At 37.2% G+C, this 27,626-nt stretch overlaps 1 protein-coding gene across 1 annotated transcript in view; it reads right to left on the reverse strand.

The window, feature by feature from the left end:
* Window positions 1–27,626, reverse strand: part of mbc (myoblast city) — a 100,238-nt gene that overhangs the window by 66,585 nt on the left and 6,027 nt on the right. Inside the window, exon 2 of the mRNA XM_068769328.1 lies at window positions 1,007–1,178. Within this exon, the coding sequence (XP_068625429.1) occupies window positions 1,007–1,178 (172 nt within the window). The remainder of the gene's footprint in view (window positions 1–1,006; window positions 1,179–27,626) is intronic.

Here is a 27,626-nt window from a genome sequence, read left to right on the forward strand (position 1 = left end):
ATCCGTAGTATATAAAGGTTATTCACCATGTAGACAGTTCAGTGTTGTTTTTTTGAGTTATAAGATTAAGATCAGTGATACAAATTAACTATTTGGCAAGTTATTTGAACAGTGATTTCTTGAGCGATTTGGAAGCGAAGTTTGGACTAAGCGAAAGTATACTTTGTGTTAAAGTAGGGTGACCATCTGATTTGTGAATAAAGGACTCCTTGTGAACTAGTGGTGTTTCGAGTCAGAACTGACAGTATGTAACAGTACTACCGATACCGCTATACCGCGCCTTAAGGAAGGTGAAGTAGGAGGGTGTAGAAAGTGTTGACAGTGGACTGACGAAGCGGCCGATTCTTCCCCCCACCCTGTCTCGCCGCGCGCGTTCCTAAGGCGCGGTACAGAGGTCTTGGTAGTACAATAGATACATATTAAATATTGGTAGAGGACTGAGATTTACGATCATATGTCTCGTGTTCGATTCCCGGAATATAATATTATATAATTCACACTTTGTGCATTAATTATATAGGATTGTCATAGCTCGCAAACAAGTTTCCAAAGGATAGGCACCAGCGTCCTCTGCGTACCATAATACCACATTTCGATCACCTACCCGCCTGTGATGTATGGCGATTATGGTATATCCCTCCATAGATATCTTTGAGAGAGGCTTTTACCTTGTAGTGGGCTTCTATGGGCTAGAACGACAATGACATTATTTTTAAAAAATACATAATCCTGCTAAGTCGCCGAGTGTCCTTCGCATATACTTCTCAGGTCTGTGGCATTTTATCCAAACAGTTTATACACTCAAGTTGATTTCAGTAAGATGTAATCCTTCGTATGGTGAATGAAGAATTTATATACGAGTGCAAAGAAGAATTAAAAAATAATTTGAAAAAATATTTTGGTCACCATTAATTTTTTTTTAATAGGCCTAAACTAAAGGCATTATTTTTTAATACATTAAAATGATTCCCTGCGTTACATTCCTGAAATTACGAAAGAACCTTACCTATCTACAGTGGAATCCCTTATGACGACGTAACTTTTCGGGAAGGCTCCACTGCCGTCTCTCCGCAGGCTGGTGCCGAAATACCATTCTCCGGTCTCCCTCTGCAGGTGGACCAGCTCGCCGACTTCCAGCTGAAGGTGGGCTGGTGAACTACTTGTGTAATTGTAGACAGCTGGAACAAAAATACAGTATTTAATTATACCATACTATAGATATACCGTCAAATCACGTTAGCTAATTGGCATATGACGCTGCCAAACCTTTGGAAATTTATTTATAACTAATGGCAATTCAATATTAATGCATAGTGTGAACGGGAGGCTCCCAATAGAGGGGGCCATAAAAAATATAGTGTGCAATAATTGTAGTTACGTCATGTTGAGCATTTACATGTGAGTTTTACCAAAACTCACAATTCCTTTAATAGAATACCGTGTTATCCTGAAAGGATAGGTGACAGTCACGCGTCCCGCTTCCCGTACAAGACACCGTACACGCTTCGACCGCGCTAATTACATATCATAACGCTTAACCATAAAAACGGTGTAGGCAGCGAGTGCTCCGTACAGGGGGCGTTGCGTCAATCGTTGTAATTGTTTGCTAAGTGACCACGTAACTGACTAGCAATGTGTTACTATATCTCTCCAGGTGGTTACATATTTCTATTTATACAGGTGGTCTTTGATTTAAATACGAAAAGCTTTTAAGCTTTTTTTAATAACATTTTTTTTACATTCACTAAGCGCAGACAATTGGTAGAATGATTGCCGATATTTGATACGGATCTTTCTTCTCCCACGAATCACGACATCGTTTTATTATATACAATTTATATTCTAGATAAATACAGATAAATTTTATAATAGGGGGACAGGAAAGTAATGTCGCTTTAAGTCTAAACTCTGTGTTTGGCACTAATCGGTGTAACATAACTCTTGAAGATGCCCCGTGGAGGGGTAAAACACGTGTTGAGTAATTTGGTGGTGGCGGTTGTGTGATTCGCATTATTTGCTGCGTACGCATTTATCAGCGGGCTGGCGGGCGGTGCATTTCATTGCACGACTACCACTGCATATGCGGAAGTGGCTAAATATTTGTCCTTTTCTTACTTAGGATGGACTTCCGCGAGGTAACGCCTGATTCCATTAAATATTTAAATAAAATTCACACGAGTCACCTTCGTTATCAACAACCTTTTGCCATCTAGTATACAAAATCAATACCGGAGCTGTAAAAATCAATCGGTTGTTCTATTATATGTCGACAAAAAACGACATTACTTTTCGTTCCCACTAATATATATAAACAATATAATTTACAACTTTTACTCATTACTGTATTTCAAGTCGTTCCACAAGCGCTACAGACAATTAAATGCCTTTAGGTTTAAACTTCAAAACTTTTTACGACTATTTCAGAACATCCTATATAAAGTGATCACTTTGAGATACATAACATTAACTGTTTTTATTAGACTAACTTCTATTAGTAATTTTAATATGCGATAATAAATCCGAACTTAGATAATTCTATCTTTTTACTACAATTTCATTACGTAATTATTTTTGAAGCCATTGATTTTTGATTGAATGTACTACATTATTGATGGAAAACAAGTTATACATTTATCCATTTAAAGCTATGGCCTATAAATATTCATCCTGTATACCATTAGAATCAAACTAAAGTGAAATAATTACAGATGATTTTCAATTCGAGATCAGTAGACGTGTGAAAGTACCCGATAGAGCCTAGCAGAATGACAGGTTGAAATGGCAGTAGTGGGGCAATATAACGAGGAAACAGATGTCTGCTGGTAACTTAAGGTTCCGAAGTGCCATGCGCAGCGTTGGAATGTTCGCCCACTAGATGTACAGTAGACCTTGTTAGTCTTTGAAAGATGCTATATGCAGAATATACCCAATCTTTCAAAATATAAATGATAAAATTCATTAATCCAACAATCGAACTTTTAACAAAACTCTTATTGATCGTCAACTTATCAGTTATTTATATCTTCAATGACTCTACTCTGTGTTTGGCACTAATCGGTGTAACATAACTCCTGAAGATGCCCCGTAGAGGGGTGAAACACGTGTTGAGTAATTTGTGCGGTGGCGGTTGTGTGATTCGCATTGTTTGCCGCATGCGCATTTATCAGCGGGCTGGCGGTCGGTGCATTTGTTGCACGACTACCACTGCATGTGCGGAAGTATAAGTATAAGGTGTATATATATATATACACCTTTAATTGTGTAGTCTAAGTACAATACATTAATTTCCCAGTAAACATGTTTTATTTCTACACGTACACGTGAATAACACTTATAATAACATTAACATATATATAAACAAAATACTATCGTAGTTTTCAGCCCATAGACGCTCACGCAGAAAGCAAAGATATATATATGGGGGGATATATCATAATCGCCACGTTTGGCAGGCGAGTTGGCGATCGCAGTGTGGTATTGTGATACGCAGAGGACCCTGCTGTATTTTGAAACTTGTTTGTGAGCTGTAGCAATCCTATATAATTAATGCACAAAGTGCGAATTATATAAGATTGTATTTCGGGAGTCGAACCTGCTATCTACTATCGCAAGTCCCAGTCTTACCGCTGAGCTACCACAGCTAAAACATTTACACTTAATAATAATTACTTTAACAAACATTAAATATTATTTCATTTAATCCATATACGAATACAAATTCCAGCGCGCAGTACATTACAAAGCGTCGCTTAATAAAGGCTCGGAACTAATTTGGCCTAACAATAACAGTACGACCAAAATCGGTCCAAAGGGATCGCGTGTGGGGCCATTAAACCCGCGAGCGGAACGGGTCACACCGGACCGGCAGCTCGGTTACGTTTCGCGTACGCCAAATTGAGCTTGTCGCACCGAATCCATTACCGTGAAACGTTTGCATATGCAAAAAGGTTTAGCGCTCCTGTTAATATTCACAATCACTTGAATACTATTTTACTCGCGGGAGACATTTATATTTTATTTATAATATGTTCCATATGCATAAGAATATTAATAAACGTAAGAAAAATATATTGGAAAAAAAATAAAAGCTGTACATATCACTTGTTTTCATAATCTTAGTTACTCTTGTGGGGGGTGGAGGTGAGGGGAAGTGTCCAACGTAATGTCCTTCTCCAATCCAAATGAAAAAATACAGTATGAATGATTTTTAGTGTTAATAAATGCCATTAAAATATAAAAATAGAATGCGTCTTATTTTTTCAAAAGGGCCAGAATTTTTTAATATTCAAATTGTACAATTAAAATATCATATTTAACTACTACATACTGGTATTTTTGTATATTATAATAATATTTACAATGTGTTACTACAGATGTTATAGTGTTTTATTTTTAATTTGTTTTATTGCCTTTCATACCGCGTCGATTCGATACGACCATATCCAAAAAATTACATGTAGCAATGTAATAACTATTTTTAAAAAGTGTAATACCTTTCGAATGAAGGTAAGCAGTAAATTGAAATGTCTGAAAGAAATATAAACAATATGAAAGAATAAAATGTAAGAATGGAAGAGGATAATAAATTTAAATTATAATCTGAAAAAAATTATTAAAACTCTGTAGACCAAGTTTTTATGTATTAGTGAACGAATGGTTCTCAAAAACGGGGCCATAAAAAACAATATATATACTATGAGTCAATGGTGATCTATAGACAAATACAGTTGAGTAATAAAATTAATATATTTATACTTTCAAATTAATAATAGTTATTTTTTCTATCACGCTGATAATCGCCGTTTCTATAACCACATCGCATTTTATTCGAGCAGTACAAACGCCGCGAGTCAGAAAGCAACATCATTGTTATATCTTTACGCAAACTGTAATAATATAATTGAAGAGACCTACGCATTCAGGGAATACCATAGGCGCTTACGTAATGCAGTTCTGACCCACAACGACCTACCACTGACACGAACAACTGTCATTTTCACATCACCAAAAATTGTATAGTTTAGCATTTACATCTTCAAATATTTTGGTGATGGTAAAGCGATGATGACGACATAGTTAAAGTCTTGGAGGTCGCTAGATGCGGGCAGCGTAGGACCAGTCATCGTGGCGAAGTTTTGGGGGAGCCCTATGCCTTGCAATAGGCACTTTTCGACTAAAAATAAAGAGAGGAAGAAAATGACATTTGACATAGATTTCTCTCATAAATTTCATCCGGCGTCTTTTTATTATTAGGATCTATATTCCGTAGACGCGTCCTTGCCTTTGTTTTTACATTTACGTTAAACATTTCCCAAAAAAAAAAAAAATTGCATGTCAGTGTTTAAATCTTAAATAAGTCTTAATTTAATCATAAACTATATAAAACTAAGTTAAAGTCAACAAATAAACGACACCATGACAATGTCCGGTTTTTAAAATAACGTTTCGTTCAACCACTTACGGCACCAGTATCTGTGCGGCGGTTGCCGTACGAGTATTCACATCGATGAACCTTGTCATTGCATCTCGAGTCCCGTCCGTGCAATACACGCACGTGTGTGACGTGATATTGCTGCCGCCGCACGGACACTGTACAGCCCGAAAGTGTCTGTTGTACGACGATCAACTATGACGCGTCTTGCGAAGAACTTAATAAAGGTTGTTTGTCCACTTTATGGACTTCAACATAACTTTATGGTTCAAGCAACCTTCGAGTTTTGTTACCTATCCATTCGTACTTCAACTTGCCAATCCGCTCTATCTCTATTTACTTTCATTCTTCAATAGATCATTATTATATATACTATCGTAATTATAAGCAACGATTGTTAACAAAAAAAAATAGGGTTTCTGTTTCTCACACTGCAATACGCGAACGCATTGATAACGTAACAAAAAAGCAGCACGTCTTGTTTTGTATAACTATAAAGGAGATTTTGTAGTGATTCCAAGTTAGCTGTTCATGTTTAGATATTTTATACCAGTGATTCCCAAAGTGGTCTATATCGACCCCTAGGGGTCTATGACAACCTGCAAGGGGTCTACGTCAGCGAAAAAAAATTTGGGGGTCCATGAAATGAAAATGGGGGTCCACGATAGTGGATCTCAACACATACACTGATAGTATTTATTTACTTACATCGTACTATCTTATAATATCAAAACATTTACATTATTTATAGAAGTACCTATGAAAAAAAAATTATTATACATGTTTATAAAAATGAGTAAGCTGTAGGATGTTGGTATTCGCTTTGTGGTCGCAATACATTTTGAACATACACTAAACTTCACTACAGTTAGAAATTTACAGGAAATCAATATTAGGTAAGTAGGGGGTCTACCCAACACGGAAAAACGTGGCAAGGGGTCTACGGCACAAAAAAGTTTGGGGAACTCTGTTTGGGGAACTCTGTTCAACATACATTCAACATACAGCATCAACCACATTACATTTACGCATCGCCTCCCATCCTTCGCCACACCTATTACACGGTTTTGTTTTGCCTAATTACGTCACCCACAACTCTGCGACAAAACCGTAAGGAACGTGTGGCGGTTCTCCTCTTTTAAAAAGGAAGCGATATTGCTGCATGCAACGCTAGGAGTACAATGTACAGTCAGTACCGCAATCTGGTTCAATTCTGAGTCATAGATACACGACTCTTTTTATCCTAAACCTATATGCGGGTAGTCTGTGAATCCCTTGTACCCCGAGAACATTTACAAATTCAAAGATTAGAGAAAATCCAGAAAAGTTTTTTTTATGATCCTATTATTGAAGGCCTCTCATACATCCCTGTCTTAGGTACACAGTACGTTATTTTTCTTAATAAATTTTCCATTTATTTATTTTATTTCCATCCTCGTCTGTCCTTCTAAATTTTCACCACGTCTTTTTACATTGAAATTTTGCTTTCATTTTTATTAATTTCTTTTTTCCGTCGAACGCCCACTTCCTGGTAAATGCCTCTCCCAAAGATCATCACGATGACAGGTCCCGCGCTGTCCGTATCCAGCGACTTCCTGTGACCTTCACTATGTCATCGGTCTACCTAGTGGGGGGTCTAAAATCTTCAAAGGGTCCGAAATCCTTTTGGCCCCAACGGCTATCGGTTGCACAAGCGATGTGCACCACAAAGTGCCAATTCAGATGAGCAATTCTTTGAGCTACGTCCGTGATCTTGGTTCTTCTGCGGATCTCACTTTTAATTTGATCCCCAACGAAACTCGGAGTGTAGTCTCCTCCGTTGGGTGACGTCTCTGGGTGACCAGACGAGCAAATCTTCGAGCTAATTCTCCCTTCTGATTCGATTTCGTAGCGAAACTTCAAGCATATTTATTCATTTACTTTTGTTTAATTTTGCATTCCAATATATTTTACATTATTCTATTTTGCTTCGTTTAACTGTATCTAACAGATTAAGGCGTTACTTTACCGCTGATATATGTGCGTGCGGTAAACAATGCGAAACACAACTACCACCGTTAATTCACTCAACACGTGTTTCACCACTCCACGGGGCATCCTCAGGAGTAATGTTACACCGACCAGTGCCAAACACCGAGTCTTAATATTTTAGATACTTTTTCAGATATTGGTCCTAAATATAATAAACTAACTTAACTAAACTGAATTAACGGAACATAGCGGAAGTAGCGATATATTAGTATCTTTCTTACTTCTTTAATTATATATACACATAGTCTCACAATTGATTCTTTACTCTACTCTTACTCGACTAGAACTTATTTCTTTTAATTACGTCACTTATAATCTTTTCGCACATATTTCTTCGTCTTTCAACCCCACGGCAATGTTGCCATCTTCTATACTTTCCTGCAGCGAAACTGGCAATCCATTCATTCCGGCACTAAGTACTATTCTTTATGGTTGTACATAGATTTAATAAAATCACACACAACTATACTTGCAGTGAATCTAAACCATACAATGGGAATTCGACCTCACCTTCACAGTTCAATGCTACTACACGACTATTAACTGATCATAGCTGCACCTGTAATGTTAGGCTTTGAAAATCAAATCTATGACGTCATTGTTTTTACAACCACTTCTATTGAAATGTCACACTAAAAATCGTTGCACCGGGCGCAACATGTGTACCACTTTATATATCATAATTATAAGTTATCATATAAGATATTAAAATAAAACTTATTAATCATTTCGGAACGAGCGTCGAGTATATTCGACGGCCACAGGTGAATGCCCACAGCCGGCTCATAACTGTTGCGACACTGCTGGCGTCTCGCTTTTTAAAACACTGATGAAAGTGTTTTACATCACAAGTTGATACAGATATGCATTATCATCACCTAATGTTATTATAATAAACTGTAATTGCAGAGATAGGTTACAATTTCTTATTTGACGACTATATTCGTCGCTTGACCGTGCATTCATATTACGGCCGTCGACTATAGCCGACGCTCGGCTATGCGTATTGTTTTGCGGTCGATAAGTGCCACAAAAAATATACTATATATGCAATTCTTATAAACTGACATAGGTAGAATAGACAATATATTCGGGTTAACATGGAAATGAATTGTTCGAAATTTAAACAATTTTTTTAAATATTATTAATCTCACTGAGTTTGTTGGTAGATCCCAATAGATGGCGCATTACTAAATATTGTTAATGTTAATTTTAAGCTAACGGTTTGATGCGTTTGAAGGTTTGCCGCTAGCAGATTAAGGCTTTGTGCAGCTTCATCTAAATTGAGTCCCAGGAAACATGAGGTCCGCGGACTATAATCGCCATATAAGGATAAGGATTATAATCGCCATGCTTGGCAGGCGGGTTGGCGATCGCAGAGCGGTGGTATTACGCAGAGGATGCTGCTGCCCATCATTTGAAGACTTGTTTGTGAGCAGTGATAATCTTACATAATTATTGCACAAAGTGTGAATTATATAAGACTGTATCCCGGGATCGAACCGGCGACCTACGATCGTAATTCTCACCATTTTACCGCTGGACTATTACTGATCGGATAAAAGAGAACATGTCTCTATTTGGAGTGGCATTACGAGCATGAGTATATGCAAATAAGTTAGTTTTTTTGAAACTATATCTCGGGAATCGAATCTGCGACCTAATATTGCTAGTCTCAGTTCTCTGGGCTTTTCTGACATTCTTCTCAAACTTTATATATCTCGATAAACGATTTAAGTAACACCGCAGTTTTTTTACGAAATACCCTCAAATAAGTTTAAATCTCCATGTAGTTGGCTATGACATTCGGACCTCTACGGTCCCTTATATTCTTTTCATGGCGTAAATAAATGTTCACTATAAATTAAATAAATAAACAGCTGTGAGGATTCTAAATAAAAATTCATACGCAAAAAGCTTTTATGTAGTAATCTCATACATAAGCAGATCTGGCTTATCGTCCGACCATACTGGACGCCGCTTTTACTCCGATAACAAATGTTTCAAATACAAAAACAATATATTATCATATTTATTTTAAGCTCAACTTATTTAATATTTTAAAACATGTGTGATTTGTACAAAAACTGACATATAATGTGTTTAAAAAGTAGGGTGTTTATTATAAGTATATATAAATACATGTTCATATACATACGCTACCAGTTTATATATATATACATACATATATATATATATATATGTATGTATGTATGTTTTGTCTATATGTATACGTTAACTACCCATTATCTTTATACTTCTACTGTTTCCATACTATGGTTGTCTGTAAGAGATTGTCTCGTGTGATAAGACCGCGTTGTACTTTTTCTTAACTATTATGCAACTATGTATATATTTTCTAGTGTGTACAATAAAGAATATTGAATATTAAAATAATGTTTTAAATCCCACCATAGTGTGAAGGGTTCTTTAACTAATAATAAGGCTAGGGAATGGATTACTGCTACTATAGTAAGGATATTGTAAAAGTTACCACAAAAATAACGTCTAAGTTAGTCTAAGTTTATTTTGGGCTCTTGATTACACGTTTGGAACTGTTAGGTTAAGTTGACGGCGGTCTGCTTCTACTGCGGTGGGGCGGCCCAGGATTCCGCCTCGCACACGCTCGCGAACTGCCCGGCGTGGCAGTCGGAGCAGCGGGTTCTGGCGGACAAGATCGATCAGGACCTTTCCTTGCCAGCAGTCGTGTCGATGACGATGCTGAGCGAGTTATTAGCGTCGAGGGCCATAGCTCCTTCTGTAAGACCGTCATGGTCCAAAAGGAGGCGGGATCGGTAGAGGACAGATCCCGCTCGGAGACGACGCCGTCAACGCAGGGGCGTCTCTCGCGACGGCCCTCCGGAGAACGGTGTTCCCCTACCATAAATGGAGCCTGTGGAGTCGCGGGAGTTTAGGGTAGGGGCCCTAAACTCCCACTAGCTTCGGCGACACTGAGGCGGACGACGGTTCGATGTGGTGTCGAACCATCGTGATAGCACCACGACGGTTTCGGGGGTGGCGTGATCCATACACGCATATCCCGGGACGGGCTATCTAAAATAGCACAGCACGAGGGAAGACCGTGTGGCGATCCCTGACCGGGAGATACCGCGGTCCCCCGTATAGCGCAGAGGGCGATCACGAAGGGGGAATTTAGGGGGTAGGGATTCCTACCCACTAAAACCCACACGAATACCCCTGTCTTCTCCTCAGAGGCATGGCGTCTTGAACGGAATACCCCCCCCCCAAACCGAAAAAAATTTTATATATATTTTGTAGCGTGTTCTATAAAAAGTTTTAAATAAATAAGGTGAAACTGTCATTTAAAACCGACAAAGGCCACATCCAAAATCAAAGATATGACGCTTTAAAATCGTCGATCGACAATTAGAGACTGGCAGTGTTTTAATATAATTTAGCTTAGCCTAAACTATTTTGAAGGATGCTTTGTATCTCAAACGTGTCAAATCTCTATTGGTCGGTGTCATTATGCATTGGTTCTTAGCGACTTATTTTAAAACTTAACTCATATCGTTCTGAAACCACCGTATACCTGATTTAGCTCTGTGCGAGTTCTGCCGTTTTGACAAAATTGAGGAGATAAAAACCAATTCGAAGATCTTAAAGGCTATATCGGAAAAATACTATTATTACGTATTTGTTCTGACTTCTTCTGCTGCCCAAATGGCATTTGCAGATGCTGCCGGTGGGAGTGCACAGGGCGCTTAGCTTAGCACCTCTTTTAAGGTATCAAAGTTGTAGGACTCCCTAGGAAGGCTTCGCTGGGGCCGCTACAATATGTCTGTCTCTCTCGCGTATTTAATATTAAAAGTTTCCGAACGCAAAAATAAACGTACGTGACGTCACTCAACCCTCTTCATGAAGACACACGACCCGTATTGGGATATCTCTCTCTATTCGATTGTACCGTGAATCTATGTTACACTATATAAGTCGACATCTACTATATATCCCATGGATAAAAAATAAAAGCCTTACATTTTATCATAGCAAAATGAAAATTTATATTACTTTCCATAGAGGTGGGATTTGCTTCATCTCTGAAACACTCCGCCGAAGCCTTCTGTAATTTATTGCCGCAAAAACTGCTAGCCTAAGATATGCATAGCGTGAGCGTGGGGGGGAGCGGTAGGGAAGGGGGGGCTTTGAAACATTATTTATAGCGATGGTCGTCGAAACGGATTACCGCTGTGATTAATAGAGATAAAGTCACGGAGAAAGGTTTTCTAAATTTAAAAATGCGCTGCTTAATACACGATAAAGATTTTTCCTTTCTTTATTCATATAAGAGATAAAATTACACAAGGATATCAATCCTCAAATGTAGACATACTCTAAGCAATAAGGAATTTTAGGCATGTCGGAATTTATTAAAAACCATTGATGTAGCCTATCGCAATTATATATATATACAGGATGACTGAATATATATATAAAAGCTTAAAAAAACAGAATGTAAATGTAATATATAGTACACTCTATCCAAAAATAAATAATGTAATAATTTATTATTGTTTAGAATCTTTTTATCTGTATGAAAAATCAAGTACTAAAATAACTATTTTAGAAGCAAAGTAATTATTATAAGTAATTATATTTTTTCATATTATGACTCCCCCTACTCCCCCCCTTATATACTATGAACCCCCCCCCCCGGCCCCTATATTATTGGGAGCCTTTTTATTGACCTTTTGAGTTTTCTAAATAGCCAGAAGTCGCACGGAGCCAAATCAAGTTTTTATCAAAAAAATTCACGAAGAACCAATACAGTATGACATCGACCAGTAGATTTGATGCGTTTGAAATACAAAGCATCCTTCAAAATAGTTTGGTCTGAGGTAAATGATATCCCAAAACTTTCAGCTATGTTTTTAATTATCAATCGACGATTTTCAAGCACCAAATCTTTGATTTTTTGAACCTTCCTGTTTTAAATGACAATTACATCTTATTTTTTGATCACAGTATATATGTGTAATATACTTACTCATAGTAGCGAGTTCTTTAGTGTGACAATGATTATGGCATTTATTTTAGAGAAACACCAACAAAGGCAAGTTAACAAAGCTTAATCGGGTGTTAAACAACAGATTAATTTAAACGACACATTTACCGGGCAGCCGGGGCCCGGCGCGGGCACAATGAGCGCTAATTAAGAATCACTTGAATTCTTAACTGCAGCCTCGCCTCGTTGTTATTTAGTTAGTTAAACGATGAGTTTTAATTTGACTATAACTGCTTAAGTCGTTTTACCCAGCGAGTAATGGTTAAAGTTATACAATACCGCTAAACCTACAATACCCGGTGATAAATATTGCACATCAATTTCGGCTTAGTAGAGCGTTATCTCTGTCCAACACTACCTATGTGACGTTTTGTCAGACGTGCGAACGAAATAAGCCGATTGTCTCTTTCCAAAAGCCGATGTGCAATATTCATCGCTGGATACCGTATCAGTACCGGCCAAACAAATCCTTTTTTTAATAAATTTACACATTTTAAACGTATATAATACAATTATCAAACTATTCGACCAAAAAATTTTCTTCTCTTTAACTTTACTTATTGTCAATTTTTTACAAAAAAAATATTATTATATCATAGTTAAAAACCAAAAATCATAAAATATTGAAACTAAAATAATATGGCGGACGTAATAAATAATTCAGAATAAGAAATAAAACCCACAAAAGCACAAAGATCCTCAAACTCGAACTGCTCGTCTGAAGGCTGTTGGCTGTATGGCTGTTGGGGCCAAAAGATTCTCGAGTCGTGACCACAAGCCGTGGCGTAGTTTGCCTTTTTGCTAGATGGACCGACGACATAGCTAAGAGATAAGTTTACTGGGTTGAATATTTAACTCTGTTGACTTTTGACCACGAGCTAGAAGACGCGGCGTGGGAATGCCCCCACTAGGTAGACCGACTACATAATCAAGGTCGCGGGAAATCAATGGATACGGGCAGCGCACAGCGTTCGCCGTCTATAGATGTAAACCTTTACTGGGTTGAATATTTAACTCAGTTGTCTTTTGACCACGAGCTGGTAGACGCGGCGTGGGTATGCCCCCACTAGGTGGACTGACGACATAATCAAGGTCACGGGAAGTCACTGGATGCGTGCAACGGACAGCGTCCACCGTCTATAGGTATAAACCTTTACTGGGTTGAGTATTTAACTCACTTGACTTTTGACCACGAGCTGGTAGACGCGGCTTAGGTATTCCCCCACTAGGTAGACCGACGACATAATCAAGGTCGCGGGAAGTCGAAGGATGCGTGCAACGGACAGCGTCCACCGTTTATAGATATAAACCTTTACTAGGTTGAATATTTAACTCAGTTGACTTTTGACCACGAGTTGGTAAGCGCGGCGTGGGTATGCCCCCACTAGGTAGATCGACGACATAATCAAGGTCGCAGGAAGTCGATGGATGCTGGCAGCGCACAGCGTTCACGTTCTATAGGTGTAAGCCTTTACTGGGTTGAATATTTAACTCAATTGACTTTTGACCACGAGTTGGTAAACGCGGCGTGGGTATGCCCCCACTAGGTAGACCGACAACATAATCAAGGACGCGGGAAGTCGATGGATGCGGGCATCAAGATACCGGTAATCATGGAGAAGGCCTATGCCTTATAGTGTAGAATAGAAGAATATCTTATCCCTATTCTCACGTCTGAGGCATTTATAATCCCAACTGAATGTAGAATCAACTTGACGAATAATGAATTTTGAAATTTGAATTTAGAATAAACTAATTACCGCTCTTCAATAAAGTGGTACAGAGATTCCCGTCAGACTATTCTTGATTACATATAAAATATTGGAACCAATATCAATTATAATTTTTAAAATTACTCTAAAAGAATAATTAATTTTATTTGAAGATTAATGTCAATATCTATACAAATAAATAAAATTAGAGTGTGTTTGTAATATTAAAATTACCGCGTCGTACATACAATATATACGGCATATATACAAAAATTACATTTTAATTTTATCTATCTGTCTGTTCCGGCTAATCTCTGAAATTTCCGGACCTATTTTGACGAAATTTACACTGATGTAGATAGCTGATGTTAAGAGTAACTAAAGAAAAAAAAATCTTAAACGAAAAAATATTTTTTTTTGTTAAACTCCGAGCAAAATCGCGAGTACAGCTAGTTACAAATATAATATATAACTTATAATAGCATAATGAAAACACTAATCAACAAATTTATGCTTTTGCGTGTCAACCACTAAATACAGACCAAGTAACCACAGCCGATAAGCCGGTCTGTTCTTTCACAGGCGTAGTAAAAAAAAAAACAATAAAACCTCTTCATTCATAATGCTCCCTTAAGTTATGACTCACACATTCTGTCAACGGAATACACAAATACTGTAAAAAAACGAGACGCCTAAGGCTCGGTTTACACGGCGCGTTTTTTTAAACGCACCAGCTAGTTTGACGTGATATTGCTACCACCGCGTGATGGACACTGTTATACAGCTCGAGGGTGTCTGTTGTTCAAAGATGACCACTTCAGCCCCTGAGCCTCGTGGATGGTGAGCGACCTTGAAACTGACTCTGTACCGTAGCTTTGGCTAATGAGAACTTGTTCATCAGCTTGGATGTGAATTAGGTACAGGTTGTACATGGTGTAAGAAATATCCCGAAACAGAGAAACATCTTTGAAGTTTGTTATTATTTTTTTTTTGGTTAAATGAATTTTAATTATTGCATGATTCTTTTAAATTGTTGAGTACACCTCCAAAATAACTACACCTATCCCCCGATTTACACGGTACTCGTTTTACACGTTTTCGCTTTTTACACGGTTTTCCAAATAAGTTTTTTTTTGTTTTAATAACTGATTTTATTACCATCTCTCATAATGTAAATATTTCTGCTTCAAACATCGAATCGGCACAAATAACTTCGAGTGATGAAAGTGAATTCAAACCTTCGATTGCGAAAAAAAGAATGAGAGTAATTTCTTTTTTGTTCTTCCGTTTAATATGTTATAATTAAATAAATAAAAAAAACAGTTTTTCCGTAATATATTAAATAATTTAATTTGTCAATGCATTTTATTTTTATTTCTGTGTACACCTAAAATTATTGAAAAAAAAATCACACCTGTTAAATAGCAAAATTATGCATTTTCAGCAAGTTTTTCGATTTACACGGTTTTGACTTGAAAATTATTAACTTTCGATTTACACGTTTTTCTCAGGAACGTATCTACCGTGTAAATCGGGGGATAGGTGTATAAGTTTATTTTTAACATGTTTTTGTAAGGAACGTATCTACCATGTATAGAGTTGAGAGTACATAGTGCAGGATTCTTCCTAGATCCTGTAGGTCTTGCAGATAATACCAACACAAAGTCCAAGGTAGAAGTGTGTACATTCATCAAACCTAACCCATATTTATACCAATATAAAACTATGAAAACAATGTTCAACCAATAAAAATCGACAGCCATATTAAGAAGTATTATATAGCGCTCTCTTTCACCCGTTGTATATAATTATATTTCTGTGGAATTCCCCTTTTTCATGCGCCGCTGATGATGACGTCATATAGCTCCTATAGTCAACGGCGGAGTGCCGCTCATTGAGGATTTTTCTCCACTAAGCTACAAACATGCTCATCACGAATCCTTAAAAGTAAAATTTTCCTATGTATAGAAAACTAGAAAAAGACGCTAGGGGAGCTTTCACGGCATATAAGTCGGATGCTTCATGAATTTCACAGTGCTACATATGTCGAAATAAGCTTCGAATTTCAGGTGCGTGTACAGAAGGCCTAAGGCCCATTATTAAAAAAAATTTCCTCATTCTTCCCTCCCCTGATCCTTCTTTCCCCTAATACATCTCACATGGGGGACGCACAAGGCGACAATTAATGTGACACAACGCGCCGGAATGCGAGCGGCGTGGGAGGGGTAACAAAGGGGGCGGGAGGAGGGCCTTGCGCGCGCGCAACCGAAACCAACGTTACACGCTTTGAATGCCGATCGGATCGTCACAGATCCTACATAGACTAAAAATGACACAACTTCAAAGAGATATACGTAATATCTCTTTAAAGGAATATCTCTCTTACAGAGCTATTCAACCTTTTTTTATATAAGCCAAAAACACTTGATATAATTGTTTATATATATATTTACACTTTTTGTATACCAAAACTCTATATCAGAAATGAAATGTAACAAAATAACGTTAATTATAACAAAAAAAAAGAAATAATTTATATGGAGATACAAGAGGCGGTCTTATCGCACGAGGCGATCCGTACGAGACATTTTACGATCTTTGATTTGCTGCAGCGCGCATTTATCAGCGGGCTGACGGATGGTGCACTTTATTGCACGACTACTGCTGCATGGCGGAAGTAGCTATATATTGGTCCTTTTCTTACTTAGGCAAAATAACGCCTGAATCCATTAGAAATCTTTGAATAAATCTAAGTGAAGGTTTTTACTTCTTTTCATCTGATGGACGCCCACTACAAGGCATAGTGCTCCTCCAAGGATCGCCACGATGATGGGTCCTGTGCTGCAGGCCTACCCGTGCCACATCTAGCGGCTCGTGGTGGCCACTTGCAAGACCAACTGCCAATTCAGACGAGCAATCCTTCGAGCTACGTCGGTGATTTCGGTCCTTCTGCGGAAACTCTAAGCATAGCCCTCTCCATTATTCTCTAGTTAACCTTGAACCTTCTGATGATGCCCGTTTTAAGTGACCACGTCCCGGATCCGTATCATCGGCAACACACATGGACCATAACCTTCGACAGTAAGAAAAGACTGTGTTTGGCACTAATCGGTGTAACATAACTCCTGAAGATGCCCCGTGGAGGGGTGACACTAAATACGTGTTGAGTAATTTGGCGGTGGCGGTTGTATGATTCGCATTGTTTGCCGCATGCGTATTTATCAGCGGGCTGGCGGGCGGTGCACTTTATTGCACGACTGCCACTGGATGTGCGGAAGTGGCTAAATATTGGTCCTTTTCTTACTTAAGATGGACTTCGGCGAGGTAACGCCTGAGTCCATTAAATGTAGACCTTCGTCTTCAAACATTGCGGTGTTTTGGACGGAGTACAGGTTTCAGAGCTTGGTTTCGGCGAGTGATCTCTTTCTTGAAGTTGGACTTATCAATCTGGACAATTTGTTCCAGGTATATATAGCCTTCTGCAACTTCGAGCGTAGCAATGGACTTGCATAGGTATATATCTCGAATATGGAACTCTCAACATGGTTTGGAGAAAAGTGTTCTAATGGGAAAAATCATAAAATTATAAGCGAAACGAAGATTACTAATGCATTAAAACACGCAATACAATTGAAACGGCAATAGGTAGGACTTGTTGCCTCTCTTTCTTTTCTTAATGTACCACTACTCCGCTAGCTCAGTGACCCAAAGTGGGTCTTGGCCTCCGAAGCGAGAGACTTCCACTTTCCTCTATCTTGCGCCATCGTCTGCCATTGGTTGACATTCAATTAGCGCAAGTCTGCCTCAACGCGATCGATCCAGCGATACCTGGGTCTACCCACTGGTCTTCGACCCCTCGGTTTTTCCCGGTACGCTACCTTCACGCTCCGATCCGATCCCATTCGCTCCAAGTGACCAAGCCAGCGGATTCGTTGAGCTTTATATTCGCCAATGATATTTCTTAATGTAATGTATCTTAAGGGGCACACCTAGTGTGACAGCCAGAAAAAAAGGCGATTTTTGGGAATTAATAAAAAAAAAACTAGTGGATCAATCGTTTTAAAATATTGAGGGTATGTTTATACATGTTTTGAGAATACACAGTATAATTTTTAGAATATTATATTAAATATTTTTGAAATAACACGCGATCTCCGGCGGCGCCAAAAAAAAAAGGTCCTCCACTGCTGGAGTGATTGCAGCCTTCTCCGTTGATAAAACCTAAAAAAAAAAATTCTCGTTAAACAAAAACATATTGTCTGTACGATGACCCTCGGACGAATCAAAAATTCAAAATTTGACAAAAGGACGACATGTTGAAAAAAAAAGTTAAATTTTACCCAAAATTTTGGTGGTTTTTGGCCTACCAAAATCCGATTTTTGATTAGATCAAAAAACTGGAGGGTCATCGTATGGAGAACTATATAGAGAAGATGTAAAAAAAATTTGATAGCGATCAGATCATTTGTCTCCGAGTAATCACTCCAGCAAATTCGAAAAATGCTGTTTTGAGAAAAACGCGTTTAAAGATAAAATGATCGTTTTCACTGTTATAAATGGATTAAAGTCATACTTACAGCTAATCTGTCCAGGCCCATATGTTTCACCTTCCTCTTCCTCAAAAAGGGCTTGTTGAGCTGAAGAAGCTGTCCACAAATTTTTAAAACATCCATCAAAAGTTTGATGGTAAAATTTGCTTGCTAGATCCATTAGACCGCAAAAAAGATTGATCCCATTTATTCCGACGTCCAAAAGACGCATCACAGCAACAAGACGTCTATTTATTTCAAATGCATTATCGACCTTTGGTCCAGAATTAATGTACGAATTACCACCACATTTACAAATGATAGCTATTTTAAACCCCAGGCCTCTTGGACTTGCTTGATTAAAAGTAATTTCCTTGTGACAAGTTTTGCACATCACTAAATTGCTGATACCTTAAGGCTCACAATAGAAACCTGAATCCTATTTGCAAAGGTTGGAAAAGACGGTAGACTCCGAACAGTAGCTCAGGTATGTCCCGTAGCCAATGCAACTACCTAACTGCCGAGCGGCTACTCTTTTAAATGGCTGTAACTCAAAAACTATTTAAGATATCGATTCAAAATTTTAGTATGTTATTTTTAAAGGTATAACCTATCGAAATATGAAAATCAAAAAAAAATCGATTTTTTGAAAATTTCACACTAGGTGTGCCCCTTAATGCCTCTTCTATAAGTTATTTCTCAGTGACATAAGGCTTCAATGCACCGGCCATACGACACCGTGGTAACGTGATAAGGTCACGTAAATAAAACGTTACATTATCATATCTCTGTTATCGAACGCTACCGATTTTAATCCTGACCTTTTTGTTTACATAAGGCCTTTTTACACCCTCGGGCTGTATAACAATGTCCTTGCGGCGGCAGCAATATCACGTCGCACACGTGCGTGTATTGCACGGACGAGACTCAAGATGTGATCGCATGGTTCATCGATGTGAATACAGCAACCGCCGCACATACTGGCACACGACCTAAGGATGCCAATGTGAAGTAGGGAGGAGGAAGTGAAACACATAGAATATAGAATTCTATGTGTTTCACTTTAATTTCGTTAATTTTTTTCTAAAATAAACGTAGCCTAAGCTACTCCTTATTACATCTGCTACCAGCCAGTATAAGTCTTATCTAAATCGGCCCAGAAATTTCAGGGATTAACTGGAACATATACACAGACGTAAATTCAAAAAATTGTAATTTTGATATATGTACCGTATATATGTTCATATGTAGTATGTAGTATAAAGCGGTTATTTTAATATTAGAAACGGACATTGCAATTTCATCTATTTTATATATAAGTACACACAATATACATAAGTATTTAGTTTACTTACCCATAAAGAATTTACAATACCCGGCGATATATATTGCACATCGACCTTTGGAAAGATTTCGATTTCGTAACGCTCAACGAAGTCGAAATCTCCGTCGTACAACTGACAAAATGTCACATAGGTAGTGTGCGACAGAGATAATACTTTACAAAGCGGAAATCAGCCGATTGTCTCTTTCCAAAGGTCGATGTGCAATATTTATCGCCGGGTACTGTATCATTTATTTTCTTATCTCAATTCAATAATTAAAAAGTTTAAATAAGCGCAAATTTCTGACATCTGTTCTTAAATACTCTAACAGATATTTTTTTCATATTTTATAATTAATCGTAACAAAAATATACATCTAATAGAGATATACAGGGTGCTGGGTATATAAAGGCTTTAAAATAATTGAACGGATTAGTCAGTAAACTTTTAGCATGCTATTACACCTGTTTCTAATCAACCTGTATAAAGCGATCACTCTGGAATATATTAATATATTTTTTTTTAGTGGAACACGCCAATTACTTTCAGCAGTAAGTCTTCACAAAAAGTGTACATTTGAAGTTGGGGTAAGACACCAGGTATATCAAGGCATATGGTAGACCGCTCACTACTGTAATTATAAAATTACTGATTGTTATTTCATAAAAAATAGAAATAAATTCTTCATGGGTCATCTTCTTCACGGTGCACGCGACCTAATATATCAACTTTTAAAAATTTTTACGCCAATCTGACGTCACATGTACAACGTACAGTCAACAACATAAAACGAGTCGACGTATCATTACAAAATAGCGAGCAGCAATAAATCCTTTGTTTATTCGACACAAATGGTCGGAAGCACGCCCGCTACCACAAGAGATTACATTCAAACACTGCGTTGTATTTAACAATTACATTCAATACTTATTACAGAGGTCGCGTTCCTAATCCTTAGCAGCCCATAGAACAAGACATGCTTTACCTAAAAATCGCGACGATGACTGATCCTGCGAGGTTTACATCCAGCGACTTCCTGGAATCTGGACTATGTTGCCTGTCCACCTATTTGGGACTTTAGCCCCTTTTGACGCTACTGGAGAACATGTAGGAGTGGTCGTAGTACGGTAGCTTCTCGTTCTTCGGTAGCTTCTTGTGCTTCGGTAGTTCGTCGGTTGTATCTTATTCGTCAATCGCTTCTTGTTCGTCGGTTGCTTCTTGATCTTCAATTGCTTCTTCCTGCGTTGACCGCACCTCCGCTAGCCCCTATAATGAGTGCGGAGACTCTCAACAGCGCGATGCAGATTTTCGTTGCGTCTACTGTGGCGCCATCAGTCATGTATCTGTTTCACTGCCGCCGCCGCCATACGATTGACGGTCACGTGGGTAAGAGCTTGGTGTTTGAGTGGCGCGCGATATGCACGCCACGAACATTCTAGTCCTAACGGTGCAGCCAAAACGATGTACACCGCTTACTTCCACTTCAGAAATTGCTTCTAGGTAAGAAAAGGACCAATATATAGCTACTTCCGCTATGTAGCAGTAGTCGTGAAATAAAGTGCACCGCCCGCCAGACCGCTGATAAATGCGCGTGCGGCAAACAATGCGAATTACACAACTACCACTGTTAAATCACTCAACACGTGTTTCACCCCTCCACGAGGCATCCTCAGGAGTAATGTTACACCGATTAGTGCCAAACACCGAATCAAAGTTTCTTACTTAAGATGTTTTTCCTACAAACCAAACCTTACTAAATTATTAATTTTTGCAATTACGTTTGGTTCAATGTAATGGCTTAAATTGTCCTTGTATATATTTGGGGGACCGGAAGATAATGTAGTTACGAACGACTTATTGTTACAAAGCACGAGTTACAGAACCCTCTAAACAATAAACACGGAACCCTAAAAGAAGTGCCGTAAACAGGCGTGACCTTGAAGTTATATATATATATATATATATACACATACATACATACATATATATGTATATATGTATGTATGTATATACATGTGTGTGTATATATAAACCTCAATCAACCTGTATATTCACCGAAAACAAACACATTGCCAACTGTACACAATATCACCACGACAGGATTCGAACTCGGATCGTTTGGTATATGTGCCTTTACCAGAGAGATGTAACAGTGTGTACTCAATTCATTAATTGTGTCATAAACCGGTAAAAATTCGTGAGCGGGTAAAATTTAAACAGATGTACAAATTACCAACAGCTTTCACACTGAACGAGTACTACTTCACAGATTAAAAATTATTACGCAAATGTTTTAAAAACTTAATCCTATATATCTTCTAATATATAAAATTCTCGTGTCACGGTGTTCGAACTTGAACTCCTCCTAAACGGCTTGACCGACTTTTACCAAATTTTATATGCGTATTTAGTAGGTCTGAGAATCGGCTACTATCTATTTTTCACACCCCTAAGTGATAAGGGTTGTTCAACCTTAAAAAAAATTTTTTAATTTTTTTGACGAAATTTTTTGTTTTTATTTTTTTATGATACAACATACAAAAATACATACAACCCTAAATTTTTACCCCTCTACGATCAACCCTTACTTTTAAATTGAAAATTAAAAATATTTTTTTTTGCAAAACAACGTTTGCGGGATCAGCTAGTGTATATATATTTGTAACTTCGCTTATTTCTTTTTACAATAGTAACCAACTAAACTTCGGCCCTTTCAGACGCCCTTATATCTAAGGCTTACAATACCGAACTAAAATCTTAATACCGATACTTACTAGTTATATATTTACTTACCTCACTTGCTATATTGACTTGTTAACAAATAATATATTAAATACGATATTAAATTCTAGGTTACATTTTACAATTGAAAGTGTTTATGAAATAATATTAATAACTTGCGTTTTGTTTATTAAAGTATGCTCTTAAAAAACAATCAATCGTTCAATTTTTACTTGTAAACACTACAGCTGATTTGCAAAATGAAACAATCTAAACTAGGCTAATTAATAATTTTCGTGTTACATACTTTATGTAATTGTATAAACGAGATCTATTCATTGGGCAGTTGATGTGAAACATAAACAATCGCTTTATAATGCAGACACCGCCGCTGCCCGATGGTGTCGTACTCGGGTACGTTTGTGTAATAAATGTGCCTAATATAGATTTTAATACAATAAAATTATTTGTATATTTAAAAAAAAAAAAATTTTATTATAGAGACTACCACTGCATGTGCGGAAGTGGCTAAATATTGGTCCTTTTCTTACTTAGGATGAACTTCCGCAAAATAACGCCTGTTTCCATTAAATATTTAAGAACTCTTATTGATTGTCAACTTAGTTATTTTTTAATCTATTTCATTTTTGACTCTACTCTGCTTCACAAGGTGTTATAGTTGTGGAGAAAAAGCAGGAAGAAACTCTACAACAACACGTTTTTAATAGTTTAACAACACAGATTTGTATATACACTATAAAACATATAACCTAAATGAAGACATAATAATCAAGCGACATCACCGTCAAGGATTCTTGTCATTTAAATATTCGTTTAATGAACAATAAGCCTTTTTCGACAATTTATTATTAATTTGCACTCTGAATTCTATAAATGATGGTCTAAAATGAATTAGTATTTTTATATGGTGCCTTGTAAATACACTACGGACGTGCCCTATTATTTTTTTAATTTATTGGAGTAATTGTAATTGTACAAAATATTATCATAAATATATTACAACGCCACTGTAAGAATATTGACCTCTTTTAACCGCTTTCACAACGAGATTCGCGGTCCTAAGACGTAAATAACTCGCATAGCTCTATTATGCGAAACAAATATATTTTCAATATCCGCACATCTACCCCAAAGCATCAATCCATAGAATATAATGCCCAATTCACCAAATTTTTTTTTATTTTTCCCGTAATTTCGTTTCTCATTCTCATCTTCAGCTCTCTATCCTCCCACTTGCTGCCACTCACCACTTCCCTAACTGTTTTCCTTCTCTTCTTGATCTGATATTTGTGTCCTGCTGTGGTCAATGCTCTGCTGATAATTTCTCATATCACGATTTACTTTTCCTATCCTATCGTATCCGACCTCCAAAGGCTACTCATAGAACACTTCTTAGACGAAATTTTGATGGTATGAATGTAGAAAAACTACACAGTGATGCTAAGAAAATTGATTGGAATCTGCTCTTCGGCTCAAACTGTATCGACCATAAAGTACATTTTTTCAACAATAAGCTGATCGAACTTTATGACGTCCACGCTCCTTTTCGGTTGATCAAACTGAAACATCTTCCTTCGCCTTGGCTCACTAGCGACATCAAAGGTAAAAAAGCCGCTGCAAAATCTAGATACAAATGCCGCCCAACTGATGTTCATTCCCATGGTACCAGCCGCTCCCCACCTGAGGAAGTCCAATTAGGGTCTGGAAACCAGTCCCCCGTCGCCGAAACAGGCCAACGTAACCGCAGATATACGGTAAACGGAGTGGGTCAATTAAATCGAAACACGGAGAGACATGACCTTTGCTGTTTGTTTCGACCCTGAGCTCAAAGCGACCTCTGCACGGGCCAAAGGCAATTAGACGCCTGACGCAATCTATTTCTATTTTTTTATGACATTTTTTTTTAAGAAATAATAATCAGTAATTTTATAATTACAGTAGTGAGTGGTCTATCATATGCCTTGATATACCTGGCGTCTTACTCCAACTTCAAATGTACACTTTTTAAGACTTGCTGCTGAAAGTACTTGGCGTGTTCCACTAAAAAAATATATTAACATATTTCAGAGTGATCGCTTTATACAGGTTGATTAGAAACAAGTGTAATAGCATGCTAAAAGTTTACTGACTAATCCATTCAATTATTTTAAAGCTTTTATATACGAAGCACCCTGTATATCTCTTTTAGATGTATATTTTTGTTATACGAATAATAATAAAATATGAACAAATATCTGTTAGAGTAATATCTCTATTAAATGTATGTTTTTGTTACGATTAAATAAATATAAAATAAGAACAAATATCTGAGTGTTTAAGAACAGATGTCAGAAATTTGCGCTTATTTAAATTTTTTAATTAGTCAATTATGATAAAAAAAATGATACAGTACCCGGTGATTAATATTGCACATCGACCTTTGGAAAGAGAATATCGCCTAATTTCGGCTTCGTAGAGCGTTATCTCTTCTTACTACTTATGTGACGTTTTGTCAATCGTGCGACTAAAAATGCCGAAATTAGCCGATTGTCTCTTTCCAAAGGTCGATGTGCAATATTTATCGCCGGGTATTGTACATAGGTAATTAATTCCGGTTTTGAATAATATACTAATATATATTCTCACTTAACCGTAGCGTACAAAAATGAATATTGCAGAAAAGAGAAATAACTTAATACTGCAAAATCCACGAACACCTACTTTCACAACCTACGCAATCGACTTTTGAGTTAATAACTTTTAAACCTGTTTCAGCTTATATTAAAACGATGTTCTTACACCCACATCCCGATACGGGGTAAACAGAATCCCAGAGAAACATTTCAATAAAAAAAATTATTAACACATTTTCCTTGTATAAACAGGGTGATTGGTTACATACATAAAAGCTTTAAAAATATAAATGTATTGCTCATTTGTCAGCAAGCCTTAAATATTGTACACCTTTTTTTTAATTTCCGATCACCCTGTATAAAGTGATCACTCTGAAATATTTTACATATTTTTCTATTGGTACGCGATGAACTGATAACTTCTGGGAGATATTAAACAAATGTATACCAAAATTATTAAATTAAGAAACATATGTAAAAGGAAAAAAAATAATAATTTAAATTTAAATAATTTATGTACTGTTGGTACAAGAGGCGGTCTTATCGCTTGAGGTGATCTCTACCAGACAACCTTTGGATAAAGATGAGAGACATGAAGGAGATGGCAGTTTAGGATGTACATAATAAAAAAAAAAACTTTAAAACATATTACACTGTCTAGTCTAATACATTTGTACATATATATATAGACATACACACATTACTATACACACACATATACATATATATAATCAACATAATGTCTGTTTGTAAAATTAAAATAATCGCTTTTTACTGCACACATATAAGTATACATGTTGTAAATACACCATAATTATAATTTTTATCTACCTGTCTGTTTGATCCGGCTAATCTCGGGAATGGCTCGACCGATTTTGGCGAAACTTACATTGGCAAGTAGCTGATGTAATAAAGAGTAACTTAGGCTACTTTTATTTTCGAAGATATAATTAAAAAAAAAAAAAAAAAAAAAAACTAAATTGTTTGAAAAAATTATTCAGTAATAAATTAAATATATACATTTTACGCAAAACAAACAGTTATTTGAATATATATTAATTCGGATCAATTCACAATGTGAATACATACATAATTGTATCCCGAGATTCGAAGCCGCGCAAATCTCATTTCTATCTATCTATGCTACCACTCCTCATATTATTATCACTGTGCACTAATAGACAGAAAATGATTCATACATTCACCCCTTTATATCTTTTAAACTAATATATAATCATCCTGTAGTCACAAGAAAACAGATTGAAAGTAAAAACAAGACATAGTATTCCTGGCATTGCCTTAAAACTACAAACGGGTTCTATGTATAGAATCACATCGAGTCGCGAAGAAAAAGGGAAAGCAATAAACTTTCTTATATCAGAGCCTGTAACAGGCTAGATAGATACTCTATTAATGTATGTGGGGGACAGGAAAATAATGTCGCTTAAAGTTAAATTCACACGACTACATTTATAACAAGTTTTTATTTCTAATCAACAATATATTCACCTTCGTTATCAACAACCTTTTGCCATCTAGTATACAAAATCGATGCCGGAGCGGTAACAAATTAATCTTTTTTTTTTTGTAAAATATGTCAACAGAAACGACATTACTTTCCGGTCCCCCTAACACATGGAGTGGTGGGGCGGTCGATTACTGGTGGCCCGCCGACGGCAAAAATAATACTCTCGTACATACGAAAAATATTGAGTCCTATTCCAGAATAAATCCAAAAAAAATATTTACCTATACTTCTGGCGGCCGGCCCGCCATCAGTTCATGATTTGCCCGAGTGGCCCCTAGTCTTAATAAGTCTGTGCAACCATACCCTAACACCTTTCTAACCTATTTCAGATTTGTGTATACTGCCCCCAAAGTTCCTAGCCATTAGATTGTACAAATTGGTACAAGTACAGCTGCTCGAGGGCAGAAACCTATTTACGGTAGGTCTTGCCTCTTCCGTCTCTGACAGCAGTACTCTTTAAGGTGTTGTCCCATGCGCGTACGCACTCCCTGATTCTCCTAGCAGGTGATGGAGTTGTAAGGCACACTCGCTTCCCATACGTCACCAATGCAATTACGATTCAATCATCGCTCCGGACGCAAGGTCAGCTGGCTCCCATATTATCCAGATATGGTATCGAAGTTATTGGTACATTCACTTCCTGATTCCCATCACGGGATCTAGTCTAAACTACATCCGGCTCCGGTGGG

This window comes from Battus philenor, unplaced genomic scaffold (assembly GCF_028537555.1).
Source record: "Battus philenor isolate CCGP_79_NKW_IND1 unplaced genomic scaffold, ilBatPhil1.0.hap1 SCAF_28, whole genome shotgun sequence".
In the NCBI taxonomy this organism is placed as follows: Eukaryota; Metazoa; Arthropoda; class Insecta; order Lepidoptera; family Papilionidae; genus Battus; species Battus philenor.